This window comes from Molossus molossus, unplaced genomic scaffold, assembly GCF_014108415.1.
Source record: "Molossus molossus isolate mMolMol1 unplaced genomic scaffold, mMolMol1.p scaffold_m16_p_32, whole genome shotgun sequence".
Lineage (NCBI taxonomy): Eukaryota > Metazoa > Chordata > Mammalia > Chiroptera > Molossidae > Molossus > Molossus molossus.
This window is the reverse complement of record NW_023425369.1, coordinates 1708708-1728973: the sequence shown is the minus strand read 5'-3', so window position 1 is coordinate 1728973 and position 20266 is coordinate 1708708. Positions and strand designations below refer to the sequence as shown.

Below are 20266 nucleotides of genomic sequence, written 5' to 3'. Positions count from 1 at the left end.
CCGTCCAAAATTAGAAAGACAAGTCTAAACCAACCATACTGCCTCATTTCTCTCTCCCTTAATATGGTCACTGAGCTGGAAAGACTTCTCCCAGAGCACACAGGGCTGGGCCTGGCGAGGCTCAAGGGCCCTGACACTCGGGTTCTACAGCCCCGACTGGGCTCTGAATCACTGCTTCTCCTGTGAAAAGCACTAGGAAGCCAAGAACTCCAGCCAAGATTCCTGACCTGTTTCGTGAAACTGTTTGGAGCTCTCCACGGATCAGAAAGTCAGCAGTGGGGAATGCACGACTGTTACAAAAGATCAGAAGGTCATGTTTTCAACCACCAGTTTTTTCCAACCATCGATCAGGACGGGCAGCTTCTGATTTTTTATCCTCTTGGGCAATACTATTCCTCAAGGTCAATCTCACCTCTATTTTGGCATCCTGTATACGTTCACATGGTGCTCCAAATTCTGAGAGTCTAACCCCGCACCTACCAATAAGAAATGCGTGGGGCCCTGGCCGGTTTGGCTCAGCGGTTAGAGCATCGGCCTGTGGTCCGGAGAGACCCGGGTTCGGTTCCCGCTAAGGGCACGTACTTCGGTTGCAGTTTGTCCCCGGCCCTGGTTGGTCGTGTGGGTGGCAGCCACTCGATGTGTCCCTTCACATCGATGTTTCTCTCTCTCTCTCCCTTCCTCTCTCTCCCTCCCACTCTATCTGTACAAAAAATGGAAAAATATCCTCAGGTGAGGATAAAAAAAAAAAGAAAGAAATGCGTGGGTGTGGGGCCCTCAGGACGTCCTGTTTTCTTCCCATCAGATCCCACGTCACCCATGCTCTGCGAGATCTCCTACCGACCCCTACAACTTCAGTTACAGGACTACAGGGCATCTTCTGTTCACGTCCTCACACTCTTCCTTCTGCTTCATGTTCTGACCCCACTGGAGCCATCAGGTTTCTGTCTCCGGCCTCTATGGTACCCTACCTACTCAGGGAGCATCTTTAAAGAAGACAGACTTAATTCCAGCAGAAATCATCCTTCCCCTGAAAGACAGGGCATAACTTTTCTTCTCCAGTCATTCCCCTAATCAAAACATCGTGGGAAAGAATCTCTTTTCCATCACACCACCTACCGTCTACTTTAGTCAACTTACCTTCCGTGACTTCCCTCTTGGTTTGTTGCCTTGTTTCCTGTCTGGATTTTTCTCTGCATTTTGGACTGTACTGACATTACATTCTTTAGATAATAAATTCCTGGAGCACAGAGATATGCCTGTTTTCCTGTGTTATACAGTCTAAAATACTGACCATGACCATGACATTGAATAAAAGCCATCCAATGATGAACAAGATAAACACAATGATTAACATAACCTTAGGGCTTGGCTGGAAGAATCACCATCTCTAAAGACAAGTGAGGTGGCCACGATGTACTCAATCATCCATCTGAACAGAAGACTATGGAAATTGCACTTAGGAGAAAATACTTTCTAAATGACCCTCTGCAATGGGAATTTAAATGACCCTCTATGGTGGTAATCTCAGCCGACAGGATTCCTAATGCACCCAGAGGAAGTGTGTAGATGGAGACAGGAAGTTCTAAGGTTTTCGGTGAGGTCCCAGTTAATTTGGCTTTGGACACACTGGCATCATTCTCTCTTCTTTCTCCTTTAAGCTTAGTGAACACCAAGAGCTTAAGACTCAGACTCGTGTGCTTTTCCCGACTGCCGCATGGTCCTGTCACACACAGCGGCTCGATGGTCCTCAGACCCAGGCCTGCATCACAGCTCACTGCATAGTCTCCTGGCTCCGGAGGACAAGGGACCTTGCCAGCTGTCACCCATATTTTATAGTAGTGGCGGAGCAGTGGACACACTGCCACGGTGATGACTCAGGTCTGACCCTCTCTGCAACCGGAGTCTGAGAACCAGCCCATGGAACACCCACTGCCCAGGTGAGAACCCTGAGGCCCATCCAGGCGACACAGCAGGTGGCCCTGTAAAACTGCTGCGTGGGCCCTCGGCCGCCCCAGGAGGTCAGTGGTGGGCAATCTCACACGCTACCATGCTCACACCTCACGACTACCCTCAAAGACAGTAGTCCACTTTCATTGAAAAGTTGTCCACTTTTATTTTCTCTTACTTTCTTAAAAGAAAAAAAAGAAAAGATTTAGATTCTAAGGCTTAAAGTGGTCATTTGCTCAAGATGACTGTTACCATCTGAATTGTGTGCTCCCCACCCCAAATTCTATATGGAAGTCCAATGTGACTGTATTTAGAGAGGTCATGAAGGTTAAGTAAGATCACAGGGTGGGACCCTAATCCAAGAGGACTAGTATCTTTATGAGAAGAGGAAGAGACACTGGGGATGCCTGCACAGGGAGAGGCCATGTGGGGACACAGTGAGAAGGTGGCCATCTGCAAGCCAAGGAGGGAGACATCACAAGGGACAAACCCTGCTGGCACCTTGACCTTGGGCTTCTAGATCCCAGAACTGTGAGAAAATACATTTCTGTTCTTTAAGCCTCCCAGTGCGTCATTTCACTGTGACAGCCAAGCTGACTAACAGGGTCACAGTTTAAAAAGTGATCTGATGTCAAAAGAGTTCGTGCTTGGGGGGCAACAGAAACTTCATACATTAACTTTGGTTGTTTCAACAGTCTCAGTCCAAGCCTTAAGATTTTGAATGCCTGCATCATTAGCTATTCTTGCATAATAAAGAATATGATTGGCTTTTGTCCCTGGTTCCTGGGAGGAAATCCTTGGAATTTCCTCAGTAACAAGGGTATGTTTCATATTATCATCCCCTCTAATTGTCATCACAACCCTGCAAGATAGTTGTTATAATTCCCATTTTAGCAACGACAAAGTTAAGGTTCATAAAGGCAAATATTTCCAAGGCCACACACCATCCACACGGGACGAGAGAACCAGGATTCAAACCTAGAACTGGCTTGACCCAAAGTGTGAGCTTTTCACATCAATGCCCCCTAAACCTTGGTGCATTTTCCCACGAGCCAGTACCAGAATAGTAAATTGAATGTGTTTAACTTCATAAAGCTAAATGTATCCTATTTAAGAGATTGTTCTTTGCTTTCGTGCGTGTTTTTCTTTATTAGATAAGTAAAGGTTACAGTAGTCAGCAATATTGTTTAATACCCTTATTTGGCAAAAGAAGAAAAGAGTCCAGCCCACTTTCCTTTACCATTAAGTTTTCTGGTCCCCGAAATGCAGGAGCCTGGGAATGCCACACTGCCCCGGCCCCGGCGGGAGCCAGAGCGCGCTGCAGAGAGGTGCGGGGCGGGGCACCCCTCCTCGGTCGGTCCTTCCTGCCTCGATCCTTCCTGCCTCCAAGGACATGCTCCGGGGAGGCACAGGCCCCAGCGCACTGCCCTGGGTCACACTCTGGCTCCGGCCTGGGTGGCCCAAGAACGCACATTTCTAACATATGCCCGGGTGACAGTGATACTGCCAACCCAGGACCACACTCTGAGAACCACTGGGTGAAGCCATCCCGTGAACTCCATGCCTTGGCAGTGCCCGTTCAGGTATGGGAACATGAGCCAAGTCTGCTCTGGGGTGGAGCAGGGAAGTAAGGGACGGGAGAGCTCCTCTTCCATGACTAAAGTGTTAACAAGAGGAGAAACTCCCTTTCCTGCTCTTGAACGTGTCCTGGGAAGATGTGGCGCTGGGGCCATGGCCGCCGGCATGTGGCCAGTTTCCTGTGCAGACGGGTGAGACACAGTCAAGGGGCCCGCAGACCTTCCCTAGAGCTAACTGCCTGACTCTCACTGTGCTCAAAGTGAAGAGGATGGAAAGCCTGTTATTCTGTTTCATGCTTACAGATACAATTTGGTGAGCACCCTGTTGTTGAACTAAGGGTTACATGGCAGCACTGCGCCTAAGACTTATGCAAGGTGTGTCTGACCGAACCGATTTAACGTGGAAGGCATTTCGCTGTCACAGTAGCATTAGTTTGCACAGCGTACCTCATTTTATTGTACTCGGCTTTATTGTGTCTTTTCTTTTACAAATCGAAGGTTTCTGACAACCCTGCATCAAAGCAAGTCTATCGGCGCAAAAAAAAAAAAGTTTTTCTTAAAATAAGGTCGAGCCCTGGCTGGTTTGGCTCAGCGGTTAGAGCGTCGGCCTGCGGTCCGGAGAGACCCGGGTTCGGTTCCCGCTAAGGGCACATACCTCGGTTGCAGTTTGTCGCCGGCCCTGGTTGGTCGTGCGGGTGGCAGCCACTCGATGTGACCCTTTCACGTCAATGTTTCTCTCTCTCTCTCTCTCTTTCTCTCTCTCCCTCCCACTCTATCTGAACAAGGAATGAAAAGGTGTCCTCAGGTAAGGATAAATAAATAAATAAATAATACAATAAGGTCGATAGTTTTTTTTCCTAGATATCATGCTACTGCATACTTAATAGTCGGCAGTACAGTGTAAACATAATCTGTGCATGTACTGGAAAACCAAAAAATTCATGGGACTCGCTTTATCGCAATATTCTCTTTATTGCAGTGGTCTGGAACCAAATCACAACGTCTCCAAGGTTTGCCTGTATGTCATTTTCTTAATCTCTGAAAGGCGGAGAGAAGGCATTTACCCACCTCTCCGACCCCGGGATATGTGGTAAGATAGTTCTCACAGATGGCTCACCTTAAAATGCAGGCCTCATTGTACTGATCTACTGCTCCCCTCAGAGGACTCTGCATAAGATTTTAAAATCTTCTTTCCTCAGAAAAAAATAAGTGTTGACCAATTTTGAACCGGCAGCTGGTATTTTGGGAGCCATGCAATCTCCCAGGAGTCATCCCATTGCTGAGGTCCAGCAGGCCTGGCCAGGCACCTGTTCTTCTGAGCCTTACAGAGTCACATAAACACACCCAGACACCCCAAAACACCCATCTCACTCTGCGCTACAAATCTGCTAGCGCATCGCAACCTCTGAAAGGGTACAGCCCTGAGTGGGAACAAGCTAACATGTGAACTTGTGAGAACTTGACTTTGTGAGGAATGGGCTGGGAAACCAATCGCTAACTTGTGATAAGGGACAGTGTTTGTCATAGTTTTTATCCGTCCCTATGTCACAATATGATCCCTTCTGTGACTTCAAGACCGTTTCAATGTAAAGCATTATGAACAGGGTTATTTATAAGATACTGGGCTGAAACTGTCAACATCATATTTTCTATTCCATCCCCAAGAATACGACGAGTGATTAGCATACTTTGACATAATTGGAGGTCAAGCCAAATTCACTTTATCTGGATGGTTACAGTACTCTGTATAAATACATGTCCTATACATCCTGCCTGTCCTTGTACGACCTTGTCACATGAGTTGTATGTGACATCGGAAGAATTAGCAGTTCGTGAAAAGATGAGGAGACAATGTGTTGCGAAGCCTGGAAGATTCGACAGGTAAAACATTTCTGATAGTCAAAATCACTTGTCAAGTGAACTAACACTGAACTCTAAAAATACTCCATAAAACCTTGTACAGAATCATAATAAAAACCAAACTACTAGGAATAATAACTCCGCAAATCATGTAGCAGTTCTCCAAAAGGCCAGGGAAGTCATTCCCATTGTACAGGTAGGTAGCAAAGGCACAGGGCTTGCTCAGGTTACCATAGCTACTAAGTGGTCCAACCTGGGCATCTGATTCCAGCTAAAAGTGCCCATGAGGTGCCAGGAAGTCTTCTGAGCACTCCACATGCTCTAATTCATTGAATCCTAATCACAACTCCACAGGCAGGTACTAGTATCAATTCACAGATAAAATTACACCAGGAAGACCGGAGGCAGTTATCATTCCGTGGTTACAGATAGAGAAACCGAAGCCTGAAGAGGCTGCGTAACTGGTCAAGGTCACGGAGCTGCTCAGAGCCGGAGTCGGTAGCTCCGTGACCTTGGCTGGCTTGGGATTTTGGCCAGGTTGTGAAGCCAGGCCGTCTGGCCCCAGAGCCGTGCTCTCAGCATACTGGGTACAAGCTGCTCTTCTGGAACCAGCCAGCCTGCTTCCGAACCAGGTGTCCACAATTCACCGGCTGTACAACTCTGACTACGTTACCAACTGCTCTGTCTCAATGTCTTCCTTTGAAAAATGGGGACAGTAACAGTTACCTGCCTCACAGAGCTGTGGAGCTGATTACCAGCTGATGATTTAGCCCAGATGAAGCCTTTAGAACAGTCTGGTACAGAGAGAAGTGTTCCATTCGCTATTGTGATGATTAACCACTAAGCTATCAAATTTCCCAAAGCAGTGAAAAAATGGCTGTATAATTAAAACTCGATTTGCATTTAAATGTTCAGGTTTGTGTTTGCTTGCACAGAGTCAAGGATATGTACTTGTCTATCATCTGGTTTCTACCTAGAGTGGTGATTTCCAAACGCTGTGGGGTCTGCTGAGGCCCCTCGGGTGAAGCCCTGTTAGTGGTATGGGACAAGTGGTGGGGTTCCTACCTCCTCCTTTATATGATAGTGGACAAAGGATTCTGTAAGTAGAAGTGTGAGAGCCAGTGGTCTAAAAGACAAGAGGACGGTCACATGGTTGGTCTGTCCATCACTATGGATACAATTCCTTGTAATTATAAAGTTTGGGGCCCCAGCGATGACACTGTGGGGCACATTCAGAGAGGAGGCAGTTAGGGGCAAAACCACCTTCTTCACCCCTTTAATATTCTGCTCCTACAAGGACAGGGTCACATCATGCAGGGACGTGACAGACCAGCAGAGGAATTCAAACAGGATGACGTACTGAAGGTCCTGAGCAGAGACGTCATCAAGCAGCGGTGAAGGAAGAGGCACCCACTTGTGCTATGCAGGACAGACTGGATGTCTGGAGAACACAACTGTCAAGGTCGGCGAGGAGGCAAACAGCAGGGACGATGAGCGTGCAGATAGTGTCAAGTCCAGGTGGTAAATGTCTATAAGGTGATGGCAGGAGTAGAGAAGGAAGATCATTTCCTTAAGAGGGGAGAAAACTGGCAAGACTTCAAGACTGGGATAGAGTTGAGGAATGAGTCAAAAAAGGTGTCTGGGTTCTTAAGCCTGCTTGGCTTGGAGAATGGTGGGCTCCCCTTCAACGCAGGTGCAGAAAATGATGCCCTGGATTTGATGAGGAGTGGGGACCAACAGGCTTGGGTTGGGGACATGGAGTTCCAGCTGCCACCTCAGTAGCCACTTACACATACCTAGCAGGAGGCCAAGGTGTGGGACTGGGGCTTAGCCAAATCTGGAAACTTCTGAGTTGCTTTAACAGCTAAACTGTAAGTTCGGTGCTGGGAGAGTGAGGAAGAGGAAAGTAGAGAGATTCAAGAAGGCCCATAGAGGTGCAAGAGTTGGGAAAAATACAGCGCAGAAAAGATTCCCTCAGACCTTTCTATTCCTTCCTCCTCCACTTCTGGTACCGGACAACTCTCTCCCTTCTCCCTCCCTCCCTCCCTCCCTCCCCCACTTCCCTCTGTGCTACCTCTTCTCCTTCTTTCCCAGGAGTAGGACAAGCAGCAGCAGAAGCTGCCGGAGGAACAGATTTCCACCCCCCAAATCCTCCTGTACCCCCTCCTTACAAGGAAGGACAGGGTACAGTCAGTACAACTGCACAGAGAAGGGGGGCTGTCCCAGCCACAGGAGGTTATTAGAAGAACAAAAGAATACCCACCCCTGGATTTGTAAGATTCGTTCAAAAAAGCCTGAATAACCATTTCTCACCCCTGGACAGGACCCTTGCTCCCATGGGAGGCACACTTAGGTCTGCATAGAACAGCGGCAGACAAACAATAAAGATTTACCAAATGAACAAGTGTTCGAATTGAGCAATGTGACAAAAATCAATCTGGGATAAAAAACAAAAACACCCAGCCTAATGCCCAGATTCCCGTGACACCATCCTTTGCAGATTCCTCTTTGCTTCCACACTCTTCTTAGGGGGTGTGCACGTGTGTGTGTGTGTGTGTGTGTGTGTGTGTGTGTGTGTCTTTCCCCTAGAAGCATAATTATTCACATTTTGCTGAACTGCACTGTGTGTTAAATTCACTGCAATCCCCCCGTATCCCTCTTGAGCGGGGAGACAAAGATGAAGAGCCCCCAGTCTGCACGCATCACCGGAGGTTCCTTATCTGCAAACGATCCCACGGGCTACCTGAGAGAACATGTGGAGATGATTTTGTAAAGGGATCAAAGGAAAATATAACTCAGCAGTAACAAAACTAAAAGCAAAGACATAAAACACCCTTTCCGGAGGGTCGTCCCTGGAAGGGGAGGAGGGATGCTGCCGTCCGCCCTCTCCTCCCTCTCCCTTCACATCCAGCTGGAACCAAATGCAACTGTCCTTTCCGAGGGAAAAACCGGCCAAATATTGGCCATTTCAAATGGTTCCAAGAATCCACGTTAAAACTGGTTAAAATTAGCATCAGGGAGAACAGGGAACAGACATGGGGGTGGGGGGTTGAGAAAGGAGGATAAGGTGGGGGAAGGGAGCAAAGACGGGATTAGTGCTAAGCAACCAGAGCTTGGACCTAGCTGCCCGGTCCTGGAGGGTGTGAGGGGTGTGTGTGTGTGTGTGTGTGTGTGTGTGTGTGTGTGTGTTGGGGGAGGTCCCCTGGATGACTGCATCAATCTGCTGCTTCCTGACACTCCTCCCTCTGCCACAGCCCCACAGGGAGACAGGGATTCTCTTTTGTTCCCAAGAGCACAGAGCTGAGCACCTTTTCCACCAAGGAGCGTGCTGGAGAAAGGAGACGCGCAGGTCCTTCCTGAGCTGCCTGTGTCACTAGGGTGCACTTTATGGACTTTCTGGTTCCTCCCTTTGATTACATGCAGGGTTGCCATCACGGTCTCTGTCTCTATACCTAGCCTCTATGTGCTTCGCCATGTGCCTTTAAAATGTAAATACTGTCAGCCATCCCCAGGGGCTAGAAAGACATCTGTTCGGCTCATTGGTGTAATGCCCGGCTTTGCAGCAAGAAGCCTAATACATGATGATGGCGATCACGGGGGAGTTTGAGGTCGGCCCAAGGCAGTGCTGCCTGACACCCCTTGGGCTCCTATTTTATGAGACGCCCTGGTAGCCTGGGAGTCCTGAGCACAAGGTTCAGAGCATCCAGGCCCTTGGTCTGCGCCAGCTTCTGCACATGGCTCCCACCCCGGGCTCACACTGGGCCTCCTGGTGGATTCGGACCAGACAGGAGCAGATGGCAGACCTGGCTCACTCCTCGGTGGATGGCCAGGCAGCAAACTGAGCCTCTCTCCTCAGTGAAACAGACCCAGAGCCATGGAAGTAGGGAACAGACTGACCATCCTCAGAGGGAAGGGGGTGGGAGGTATGAGAAGCGGTAAACCAAAGAACTTACCTGCGTCCATGCATAACCAATGGACACAGACAGTAGTTTGGGGAAAGCAGGAGGGGGTGGGAGCAGGCAGGAAGGGGTCAATGGGGGAAAAAAGGAGGGACATCTGTAATACTTTCAACAATAAAGATTAAATAAAGAAGAAGTTATGGAATCAGCTCAGTATCTGTTTTTCCTTGGCAACATGTAATTTGGGGGATAGTCCTGGTTCACTTGGATTTGTATCCAAGTAAATCCCTTGCCTTTTACAGAAGAACATTATAACCATGGAAGAAGCTGAGAATGGGGTGAGAGTGGGTGTAGGCATGCAGGGCACCCAGGTCTGTTCATTCTATGTGGCATGACTGGGGCTCCAGGATACAAGACAGACACACCGACTGGCCACCCACACTTCCCCAGCCGGGGCGGGGACAAACTGCAACCAAGGCACATGCCCTTAGTGGGTACTGAACCCAGGACTCTCTGGTCCACAGGTCAACACTCCAACCACTGAGCCAAACTGGCCAGGGCGGGGTTCCAGATTTTTAAAAAAGTCATCTACAGGCTGTTGTTTTCTTAGCCCTCTATAGGCCAGGATATTTGCTCTGCCTTCAAGGCTGCTCTCCTCGGAGCCCACATTAACTTCCTTATTAACCTTTCAGACGCAATGTCACTAGCACCGTTGTCAGACAAAGTGATGAGAAGTCAACACTGCTTTAATCAGCTTCTTTAATCTTCTTCCACACCTGATGCCCTCAGGCTTATCCACATGATGTGAAAATCCCTCCTAGTCAGGGCTCACATGTTAAATCTTTGCTACAGGGATCAGAATCTGAGTTGGAGGAAGCCAAATGACCTGGGTAAGACCACCTCCAGTTCTCCTTCGCGATGAGGTTCAAAGTGTTTAACTCCGGTCACTTACAATGCTGGTGTTAGGGCCAACGCAGCAGCTGCACCACAGGTGAACTACATCATACTTTGGGTTTTTAGTTTATTTTGTTTTAAATCCTCATCCGAGGATATTTTTCCATTTATCTTCAGATACAGCGGGAGGGAAGGAGAGAGAAGGAGAGAGCAACATCGACATGAAAGAGACACATCGACTGGTTGCCTCCTGCAGGACCCGGACCAGGGCCAGAGACTGAACTGCAACCAAGGGACGTGCCCTTGACCGGAACTGAGCCCAAGACTCTTCAGTCCTCGGGCCGACGCTCTAACCGCTGAGCAACACCAGCCAGGGAGTACCTCAGGTTTTTATTGTATATATTTTTTATGGTGCAGGGAAGAGAGACTCGGCTACAACATTACAAGACCTAGGTACTAGTATGTGGCCTTGAGCGAGTTATTTATCCTGTCTGAATTCGTTTCCTTATCTGAGATAGCACCTATGTATTTACACAGTTACCATGATGATTAAATAAGATAAATGTCATAGAAACTCCATAAAGAACCATAATATGTAGTCATTACTGTGGCAGACATCCAGTATAACATCTGGGTAGCCCTAAACAATTCTATTATGTCCATAACTGTTTCTTTTGTTTAAATGACCTTCTCTCTGTTCTTTAGGTAGCTTTCCAACAGAAACGCAATGTGAGCCACAAATGTGGGCCCAGTATGAAATGTAAAATATTATAGTAGCCACATTAAACAAGGGAAAAGAAATAGGTGAGATTAATTATGTATATTTTAACCTAATATACCCAAATGCCATTTCAACATGGAATCATCACCTAAAAAATCATTCAGACATTTTACTTCTTTTTTTCATACGAAGCCTTCAACGCGTATCTCACACAGACACACCCGTTTAGACTGGCCAATCTCAAGTGTGCCAACCGTTCTGCACAGAGCAGCTTTAACTCTTTCCTGACGCTTCTGTCTCACAGGTTTTCTGGGGGTTAGGGACACCATATCATACACTACAAAAATCCAGCCACCATCTTTGATGTTCTTGAAAAAACGCTGATTAGTTGAAGTTGGCTCCACTTCTCAGAATCACAGGACACTTGGTTCCTCTATTTTAATAAAAGCAGACAGTTGTAATTGTGCTGCCAATGGCCACTGAGAAAGGGGGACAGAGGGGAGAGACACTGTAACCCTAGAATACTGCCCCGCTTCACAGGGCAGCACCCTACACAAAACAAGAAGTGGGGTTCAACTAATTCGAAAAGACATATGGGCCCCTATGTTTATTGCAGCATTATGTGTAATAGCCAAGATAAGGAAGCAACCCAAGTGTCCATCGACAGACAAATGAATAAAGAAGTTTGGGTACACATATACAATGGAATATTACTCGACTATAAAAAAGAATGAAATCTTGTCATCTGTGATAACATGGACGGACCTAGAGGGTATTGTGCTGAGCAAAATAAGCCACATAGAGAAAAAGATATATATATATTATGATTACACTGATATGTGGAATCTAAAAAACAAAATAAATGAACAAACAATACAGAAACAAACGTGTACATACAGACAACCAAACTGAAGGTCACCAGAGGAGGGTTGGGGATGGACAAACATGGTGAAAGGAATTAAGATGTACACACTGCCAGTTACAGGGATGTAAAGTTCAGCATAGGGACTATAATCAATAACACTGGAAAACTATGTATGGTGCCAGATGGGAGCTAGACTTAACAGGATGATCACCTCATATGGTATATAAATGCCTAATCACTAGTTAAAAAATAAATTTAGCCCTGGCCAGTGTAGCTCAGTGGTTGGAGCATCAGCCTGTGCACCGAAGGATCTCCGAGTTCAATTCCCAGTCAAGGGCACATAGCTCGGCTGCACGTTTAATCCCAGGTCCAGGTCAGGGCACAACCAATCGATGTCTCTCTCACATCAATGTTTCTCTCTTTCTCCCTCCCTACATTCCCTCTCTCCCTTCCACTCTCTCTAAAAATCAATGGAAAAAATATCCTTGGGTGAGAATTAACAAAAAATAAAATAAATAAATAAATAGTAATAAATTGGATTTAAAAAGAAGTGTAGTCCGTTGTGGCCAAGTTAGGGGGTGCAGAGGACTCATCTACAGTGCTGGGGAAAGGCCTGAAATGAGGTGTCTCTGGGAGGAGAAGGCGCATGTCCATTTTCCTTGTCCTGGCCTGTTTCCTATGAGACAGGAGATTACACAGTATCACGAGCCTCAGAGAACTAGAAAGGACCACACCTCAGCCATTCCAAACCAGTGAAAATCTATCCGATTTTTAAGATACCCAAGAGCAAGAACCTTCCCTGTTGGTGGCTTCTATTTCTTTTTTCTTTTTTTTTTTTATCCTCACCCGAGGACATTTTTCCATTTTTTGTTCAGATAGAGTAGGAGGGAAAGAGAGGAAGAGAGAGAGAGAGAAACATCGATGTGAAGGGACACATCGAGTGGCTGCCACCTGCACGACCAACCAGGGCCGAGGACGAACTGCAACCGAAGCACATGCCCCTAGCGGGAATTGAACCCGGGTCTCTCTGTACCGCAGGCCGACGCTCCAACCGCTGAGCCAAACCGGCCAGGGTGGTGGCTTCTATTTCTTGACCCTCACTGTCAGAAAATTCTTCTCAGCCTAATTTAACTCTTTCTTACTAGGGCTAAACCACATTCCCCTTTCTTTGCTTTCAAAATGCTCCCCTAAATATGCATTCAGATCAGAGAAAAGTGAAGCAAATCGTTTTAAAGGAATAACCCTAGGAAGACCAGACTTGAAAAGCTCAATAGGAAACATGCAGGGCACCCTCTGGTCTGGCTTCGGAAGCCTCAGGAAGAGGCTGACTGAGAGATGCACGTGTGGTGGCCTCTCTCGTTTCGATGTAGGCTTTTTGAGTCCATTTCTAATTGGTTGAAATAATTTTGGATGAGAAAGCAAAAGATACTGTCTCCAGGTTGGATGGGAGGGTGATCTGGCTGAACCACCTGCCCCACATCGACTGAGGTTGATTTGTCACTGAAAGCTCATAGCATTGTTCCAGCTGTCCTCAAGTGGAATCCAAGGATTTAGAGAGTCACGTGGTAATGTCCTGGGTGTCAGGGACCTGCCTGTGGATTTGAGGATGAGCCCTTTGAATGTTAAACCCTAGTATGTGCACTACTGACCTGCACCCCTCCTCCTTAGGGGTAATGCAGGATTTACGGGGAGCAATCAGGGACTTGGAAGCACAGACTGACTGGGAAATCTCAAAGGGCTTTAGGAAAAGCATTACACTTGGGGATTACAGCCCTTTTGCTCTGAAACCCAGAGAAGGGAAACGCTACCTCACAGTGGCCAGGTCTACATCACTGCAGAAAATTCTCCTGGGGCAGACTGGTTACCAGCATCCTCCTGGGGAGAAGCAATTGTTAGTTGTGGATTCTGTCAGTTCAGTCTTTTTCCTGCTTCTGAAGGTCTGAGGTGTAGCCTTTGATGTGTCTCTTATCCTAATAGTGATTGAGAACCTAGACCTCCCACCTCCGCAGCTACTGGAATGTTTGTCAGTCACCCGGTGTGAGCCCCTGTGCTTCTCCATGGGAGGGAAACATTTCCTGGACATCCAAACCCTCTCCACCTGATAAACCTTGTCAGGTAAACGTGGAAACATCGACAGGCGCTGCTCAATCTAAGGCTTGTTACAAATATCCTGAAATTGTTCAATAACAACAACAAAATCTTTAGCAAAAACAAACCTTATCAGTTTGTGAATTTAAAATACCAAACAGAGGGTGTGAAGTTCAAATGCTTTATGCTATTAAAAACCTTGAGATGGCCAGTGTGGCTCAGCAGTTAGAGCGTCGGCCTGCGGACCAGAGAGTCCCAGGTTCGGTTCCCGCTAAGGGCACATATACCTTGGTTGCAGTTTGACCTCAGCCCCGGTTGAGGTAGTGTGGGTGGCAACCAGTCTATGTGTCTCTCTCACATCAATGTTTCTTTCTCTCTCTTCCTCCCTCTCTCCTTTCCACTCTATTTGAACATAAATGCAAAAATGTCCTCGGTTGAGGATAAAAAATAAAAAATAAATAAAATAAAAATAAAAGCCTTGAGATGGCCAGGCCAGTGTGGCTCAGTTGGTTGAGCATCATCCCAGGCACCAAGAAGTCACAAGTTCAATTCCCAGTTAGGCACATGCCCAGGTTGTGGGCTCAGTCCCCAGTGGGGGGCATGCAGGAGGCAGCTGATCATTGTTTCTATCTCTCTCTCTCCCTCTCCCATCCTCTCTCTCTAAAATCAATAAAAACATATTTTTTTAAAAATAAATAAATGGGATTGATCTGGAGCTGGAGAATAGGAATTCCCTCTAGAAATCACTCTGTCAAAAGAACATAATCTTGGACAACAAAACTTTGTAGAGAATAGAGAAAAGTCATATATTGAAGTTGACTTTTGTGAAATAGTTTTAAGCTTATTTCCCAAAGTGTTGCAGAAACCCACTCTACAAGAATGTAGAAAGGAGTTTAGAACCGATTTATTTATTTATTTATTTATTTATTTATTTATTTATTTAATATTTGCACTAAGTAAATCCACTGCCAGGCAATGGTTCTATGGCAAGAAGTCCTCTGGGGGAAGTAACACCAGAGAACCTTAGGACTCACTCATTTTTTACTCAACAAGCATTTAGTTAGTGACGTATGTGCCAGGCATTGGGCTGGGTCCTGGGGATACAGTGACCAAGAAGCAGACCCAGTTCTCAGTCGTTGGTGGCTCTGGGAAATGCTGACAAGCAAACAGGCAATGCCAGGGAGAGTGCCGGTGCTGTAAGGGGGGTGGGGCAGCTAAGGCCCAGCTAAGGAGGGGCAGAGGGCAGGGCCAGGGAAAGCCTGGGTGGGCTGCAAGTTTAACAGAAACCAGCCAGGTACAGGGACGGGGTTGGAAGGAGTGTTCCAGGAAGAGGGAATAACACATGAAGCGTGTGCTCAAAGGGATGGGAAGAGTACGAACTCTTGTTTGGCTAATTCAACAATTTCTTGATGGTGAAGGGCAGAGGATGTCCTTTCCGAAACTGTGCACATCGGTAACAACCCATCTTTCTGGGACTCACGTCCATTTCAGATGCCTCCATTCATATTTTCCCAGGGGGCCTCATTTCCTGTTCCAGAGGGGGCTGCCATCTAAGCCTCCAAGCCTCGACACATGCAAAGCACCTGAGACACAGCAGACCACTCATACTGATTATAACAACTTAGCGCCCCAAAGGCTTTGGCAGCTCCTGATCCTGCTATTTGAAGAGAGCTCGCTCACCTTACCATCCCCTCTGCCACCCACTCCCCAATCCAACGGGAAGTCTGACTCTCCCCAGCAGTGGGTCCTGCAGTCCAGCCGAACATGGACACAATCCAAAATGTGGCAGAACTCTAACACGTGGATAAATTAACCAGAGCACTTCCTTGTCATCGGGGAAAACATGACAAAACAACAACAAAAAAACCTTAAATGTACTTGAATGGGTGAATGATTAGCTGATCACGGTATATATCCTTTCCTGGGATTTATGCAGCCATCAACAAAGATGACCATTTATAACCACTTGGAAAATACTAGTGAAAGACAATGTTAAGTGGAAAAATAAAATACATAGAATTATACATACGTGATCCCAACCATGTTAAGAAATATAAATATGAAGCCTATAAATATAAACAGGAGATATGACAAGATAATAGTGGTTGAATTAGTTGAACTAGTGTGCTGTATGAGCTAATTCCTATTTTCTCCATATACTACAGTGCGTTTATAATTTCTTTATAATTTAAATCCTATTGAAAAGTGTTAACTTTTTAAGTTAGCTCCTGGAACGTTTTGAAATCCAAGCAGCGCGTACAGGGAGCACAAGATGAGAGGATTCCTGTGTGACCCTCCCCACCAAAGCAGGACGGTTCCTCCCAGGGGATGAGTATGTGGGTGTCACTTCAACCGACTGATGAAATGGAGCTTCTCCGTGGCGAAGCATGATGGCTAAGGAGCCCTGCCCTAAGAATTTCACAGACACTGAGAGACTATCAAGCACATTTAGCTATAAAAGTTGGAGTTGAGCAACAGATTTGGAGATTAAGTGCTTTAAATCAAGTTTGGAAACTTCGCCACTCTTTAGGGCTCTGGGTAAAACAACGGTTTTTTTCAAGAGTAAATTGAGCAAGACCAGGAGACTTCTCTGACACTGACATGTTCTTAGTGTGGAGATAAATCGATTGATTTCCTCTGTCAGTTTCTCCAGATGTTCAACAGAGATGTCGACGTTGATGCACAGGATGGGATACGGTGATTACTCAGCTCTTAGAAGGGAGACAGAGCCAAGAGATTGTTTCCCTTTCTTTATATCTGGGATTTGATGCTATAAAATGCCAACAAGCAGCAGGATTGGTTAAGTCATTCAAAAGTATTTTCACTTGAAAATAATGAACTTCTTTTTAGACAACTAACCCAGTTTTAGCCACAGCAAGAGTTATTTAGGTTATATTATAATTAACTTCTTTCAAGCATAAAGAATAGCTAATGGCAGTTGTGGAATTTCCTTTTCTAGAGATTTGCAACAATAGTTTAGATATACATCTGACCTTGAATGCCTTAGGCGTGGTGTGCAAAGAAACAGAATGAACAAAAATAGCAATCACACAAAAATACCAGGGTGTGTCCCAGTCTTCCCTCATAGATTTGAACAGATTTAGCCTGAAAACCAGTTTACATTCTGACCCACCCCCCAACTGAATCAAAGTGTGAACCACATCAGTCACAGAAGAAACTTAGAAAGTTGGCCCAAAGTCATTTACCTGTACTAGGAGTTCCAGCTTCCTGTCATCAAGAAGATGTACTTGACATCGACGGCCCTCCGTCATCTGAGAAGAAAGAGAAATGATGGTCACTGAGGGTCTAGCCAGCCAGCCAAATGGTTAGGTTCAGTCCCTTGTGCCAGACTCTACCAGGCACAGTCCTCTGGGCAAAACTTCCCCTGGGATTTGATGCTATAAAATGCCAACAAGCAGCAGGATTGGTTAAGTCATTCAAAAGTATTTATGTGCCAGGCACTGTTCTGGGAGCTGGTATACAGCAGCATACAGACAAGGTCCCTGCCCGCATGGAACTTACATTCTCATGGGGGAGATGTAAAATAAAAGAACAAATACATACATAACACATATCAGGTGCTGATAAAAGTTACTCATTCTTTCCTCATTCATTCCATAGCTTTTCACCACGTATTAGGGACAGAGTTTGGTATCAGGTCTCTGCCACCTTGGGACGCGTCCCTCTCACCAGTCACCAGAGGGTAGATGACCACCCTTCTGGCAACTGCATTTCATTTCTGAGTTAATCCTCCCCTCTGCTCGTTTCTGACCCTAGTTACCTGTGACAGAGGAACCCCGGAGATCACACTCACATCTAAGCCTAACCCCTAACTCTTGTGCCTTTACAACTATGCGACATAAGGAAAAGCACCCAGACAGGCCCCAGGAGATCCAAGTTGAGTCTTGGTCTCACAGGTTACTGGCTGCAGGACTTTGCACAAGCCTCTGTCCATCTCTGTGTTCCAGTCTCACACGTGACAATTTCACAACTCTCTTTCTGAATGAAAAAGAAAGAAAACAAAAACATTCATTTGTAGCATCTGCTAGAGCCCTGGCATCACCCTCAAAGGAACTCCCCTGAGGAACAGGGCTTCTCATAGATGTCAGCTGGCCACCACTCGCACCCAAAACTGCTTTCCTGTGCTCCCAATGTCTTCACCCTTCTGGCAACTGCACGCTGCACCCTTCTGGCAACTGTCTGACTTCACGCTGCTGTCACGACAACACCGACAGTATTTCCAACAGATACAACAGATGTAAGTAACCTCAAGAGTGTTGACGATAGCAAAGTATGGTAAAATAACTGGGAAGTGACCAATTCTGAGTATTTATTACCTTTGCTTTTAGTATAATTTATTTAATGCTATGTTTATATAATTTTAATAATGGCTACTTTTTACAACTGGCACCCCAAATTCCTGAAACTGTAACAACGACATCTAGTATGAGTTGGCTCCCAAACCACTGTCTGGACCAGAAGCCACAAAAGGTTCCTTCCAGCCCTTGAATTCTTATATGACTCTGTAACCCTCACTGAAGCCTTCTTCCTTCCCCCAGCTACCAGCAGATCAAAGGGAAGGATGCACATGGCAGATCCTGGCTTCACGTAGCTGCACGGCCATCAAGGTCAGGTCCCTTCTCCCGAGTGCTTTCTCCACGAAACATGGAAAAGATGGCCTCTTCTCTTCTTGTTCAACAGGGCTTATTGTCTAACCATCAGCATGTCCAAAGCTGTCATGCACTCCCAAGAGAAAATTCTCTGAGTCCTTCCGCAAATGAAGCCAGCCCACCATCCTTCCATCCACTCAGCCTTCCCTACTGATGGGATCTACACCAAAGCAGCACGTCCTGCTTGGATGGGGCTAAACCATTGTCTCCAGTCTCCGTTATAATGACTCAGCAATCCCCAGCTCTGAGAACAGTCATCAAGAAACGTTTCACATACTCAGAAGTTAAAATAGAGTAAACATTGAGGGAAAAGTTCAGTCCGAAGACTTGCTATTTTGCACGTCTATGCCAAAGCAGGCAGCTGTGGGCCTGACATGGACCTATGCAAAGTCTATTCACTCTGGAGTCTTAACTTCCTGTGTTAACTGTCTTAGCCACAAAACCGGCTCAAATTCCAGTAGAATCCATCAACCTTGCAAACAGTAGTCGTCCTAGCCAAATGGCTTAATTTAAAATTTCATCAGCTTCAAAAAGTAAACAAGTGGGGCTACATCAAACTAAAAAGCTTCTGCACAGCAAAGGGAACCATCAACAAAATGAAAAGGCAACCTACCAAATGGGAGAAAATAGTTGCAAATCATGTATCTGAAAAGGGGTTAATATCCAAAATATAGGAAAAAAAACATAAAATAGCAAAATAACAACAAACAAAAAACAATCCAATTAAAAATAGGCAGAAGATCTGAACAGACATTGTTCCAATGCAGATGTACAGATGCCCACAGGTACATGAAAAGGGGTTCAACATCCATTAATCAGGGAAATACAAATACAAATTAAAACCACAAATGTGAGCTATCACCTCACACTTTTAGAATGGCTAATATCAAAAAGACAAGAAATAACCAGTGTTGGCAAGGATGTGGAGATTGAGGACACCCGTGTACTGTTGGCAGGAATGTAAACTGATGCAACCACTCCAGAAAACTACGGACGTTTCTCAAAAAATTAAAAAATAAAACTAACATATGATCCAACAATTCCATTTGTAAGTATTTACCTGAAGAAGATAAAAACACTAACTAGAGCCCTGGCCAGTTTGGCTCAGCGGTTAGAGCGTCGGCCTGCGGTCCGGAGAGACCCGGGTTCGGTTCCCGCTAAGGGCACGTACTTCGGTTGCAGTTTGTCCCCGGCCCTGGTTGGTCGTGCGGGTGGCAGCCACTCGATGTGTCCCTTCACGTCGATGTTTCTCTCTCTCTCCCTTCCTCTCTCTCCCTCCCACTCTATCTGTACAAAAAATGGAAAAATATCCTCGGGTGAGGATAAAAAAAACAAAACACTAACTAGAAAAGATCTATGTATACCTATGTTTACTGCAGAATTATTTATAATAGTCAAGATACAGCAGCAACCTAAGTGTCCATTAATGAATGAATCAACGAAAAAAAAAATGTGGTACACATACGCAATGGAATATTATTCAGCCATGAAAAGGAAAAATAGTGCCATGTGGGACAACATGGATGGACCCTGAGGGCGTTATGTTAAGTGGAATAAGTTAGACAGTAAAAGACAAATGCCATATGATCTCACCTATATGTGGAATCTGAAAAAAAAAACCAACTCATACAGAGCATCAACTGGCTGGTACCAAAAGTGAGGTTGGGGAGGTAGTGGAAATGGGTAAAGGTTGTCAAAAGATACAAACTTCCAGTTATAAAATAAATAAATCCTAGGAATAGAAT

The 20266-nt window shown here is 45.9% G+C and overlaps 1 protein-coding gene across 3 annotated transcripts in view; it reads right to left on the bottom strand.

The window, feature by feature from the left end:
• Nucleotides 1-20266, bottom strand: part of FRMD4A (FERM domain containing 4A) — a 227492-nt gene that overhangs the window by 181476 nt on the left and 25750 nt on the right. For 2 of the 3 annotated variants that reach the window (XM_036281184.1, XM_036281185.1), the window contains exon 2: nt 17058-17123. In XM_036281184.1, the coding sequence (XP_036137077.1) occupies nt 17058-17123 (66 nt within the window). Of the gene's footprint in view, nt 1-13571; nt 13589-17057; nt 17124-20266 lie in introns of those variants that run through there. The other variant, XM_036281186.1, reaches the window with a different exon arrangement.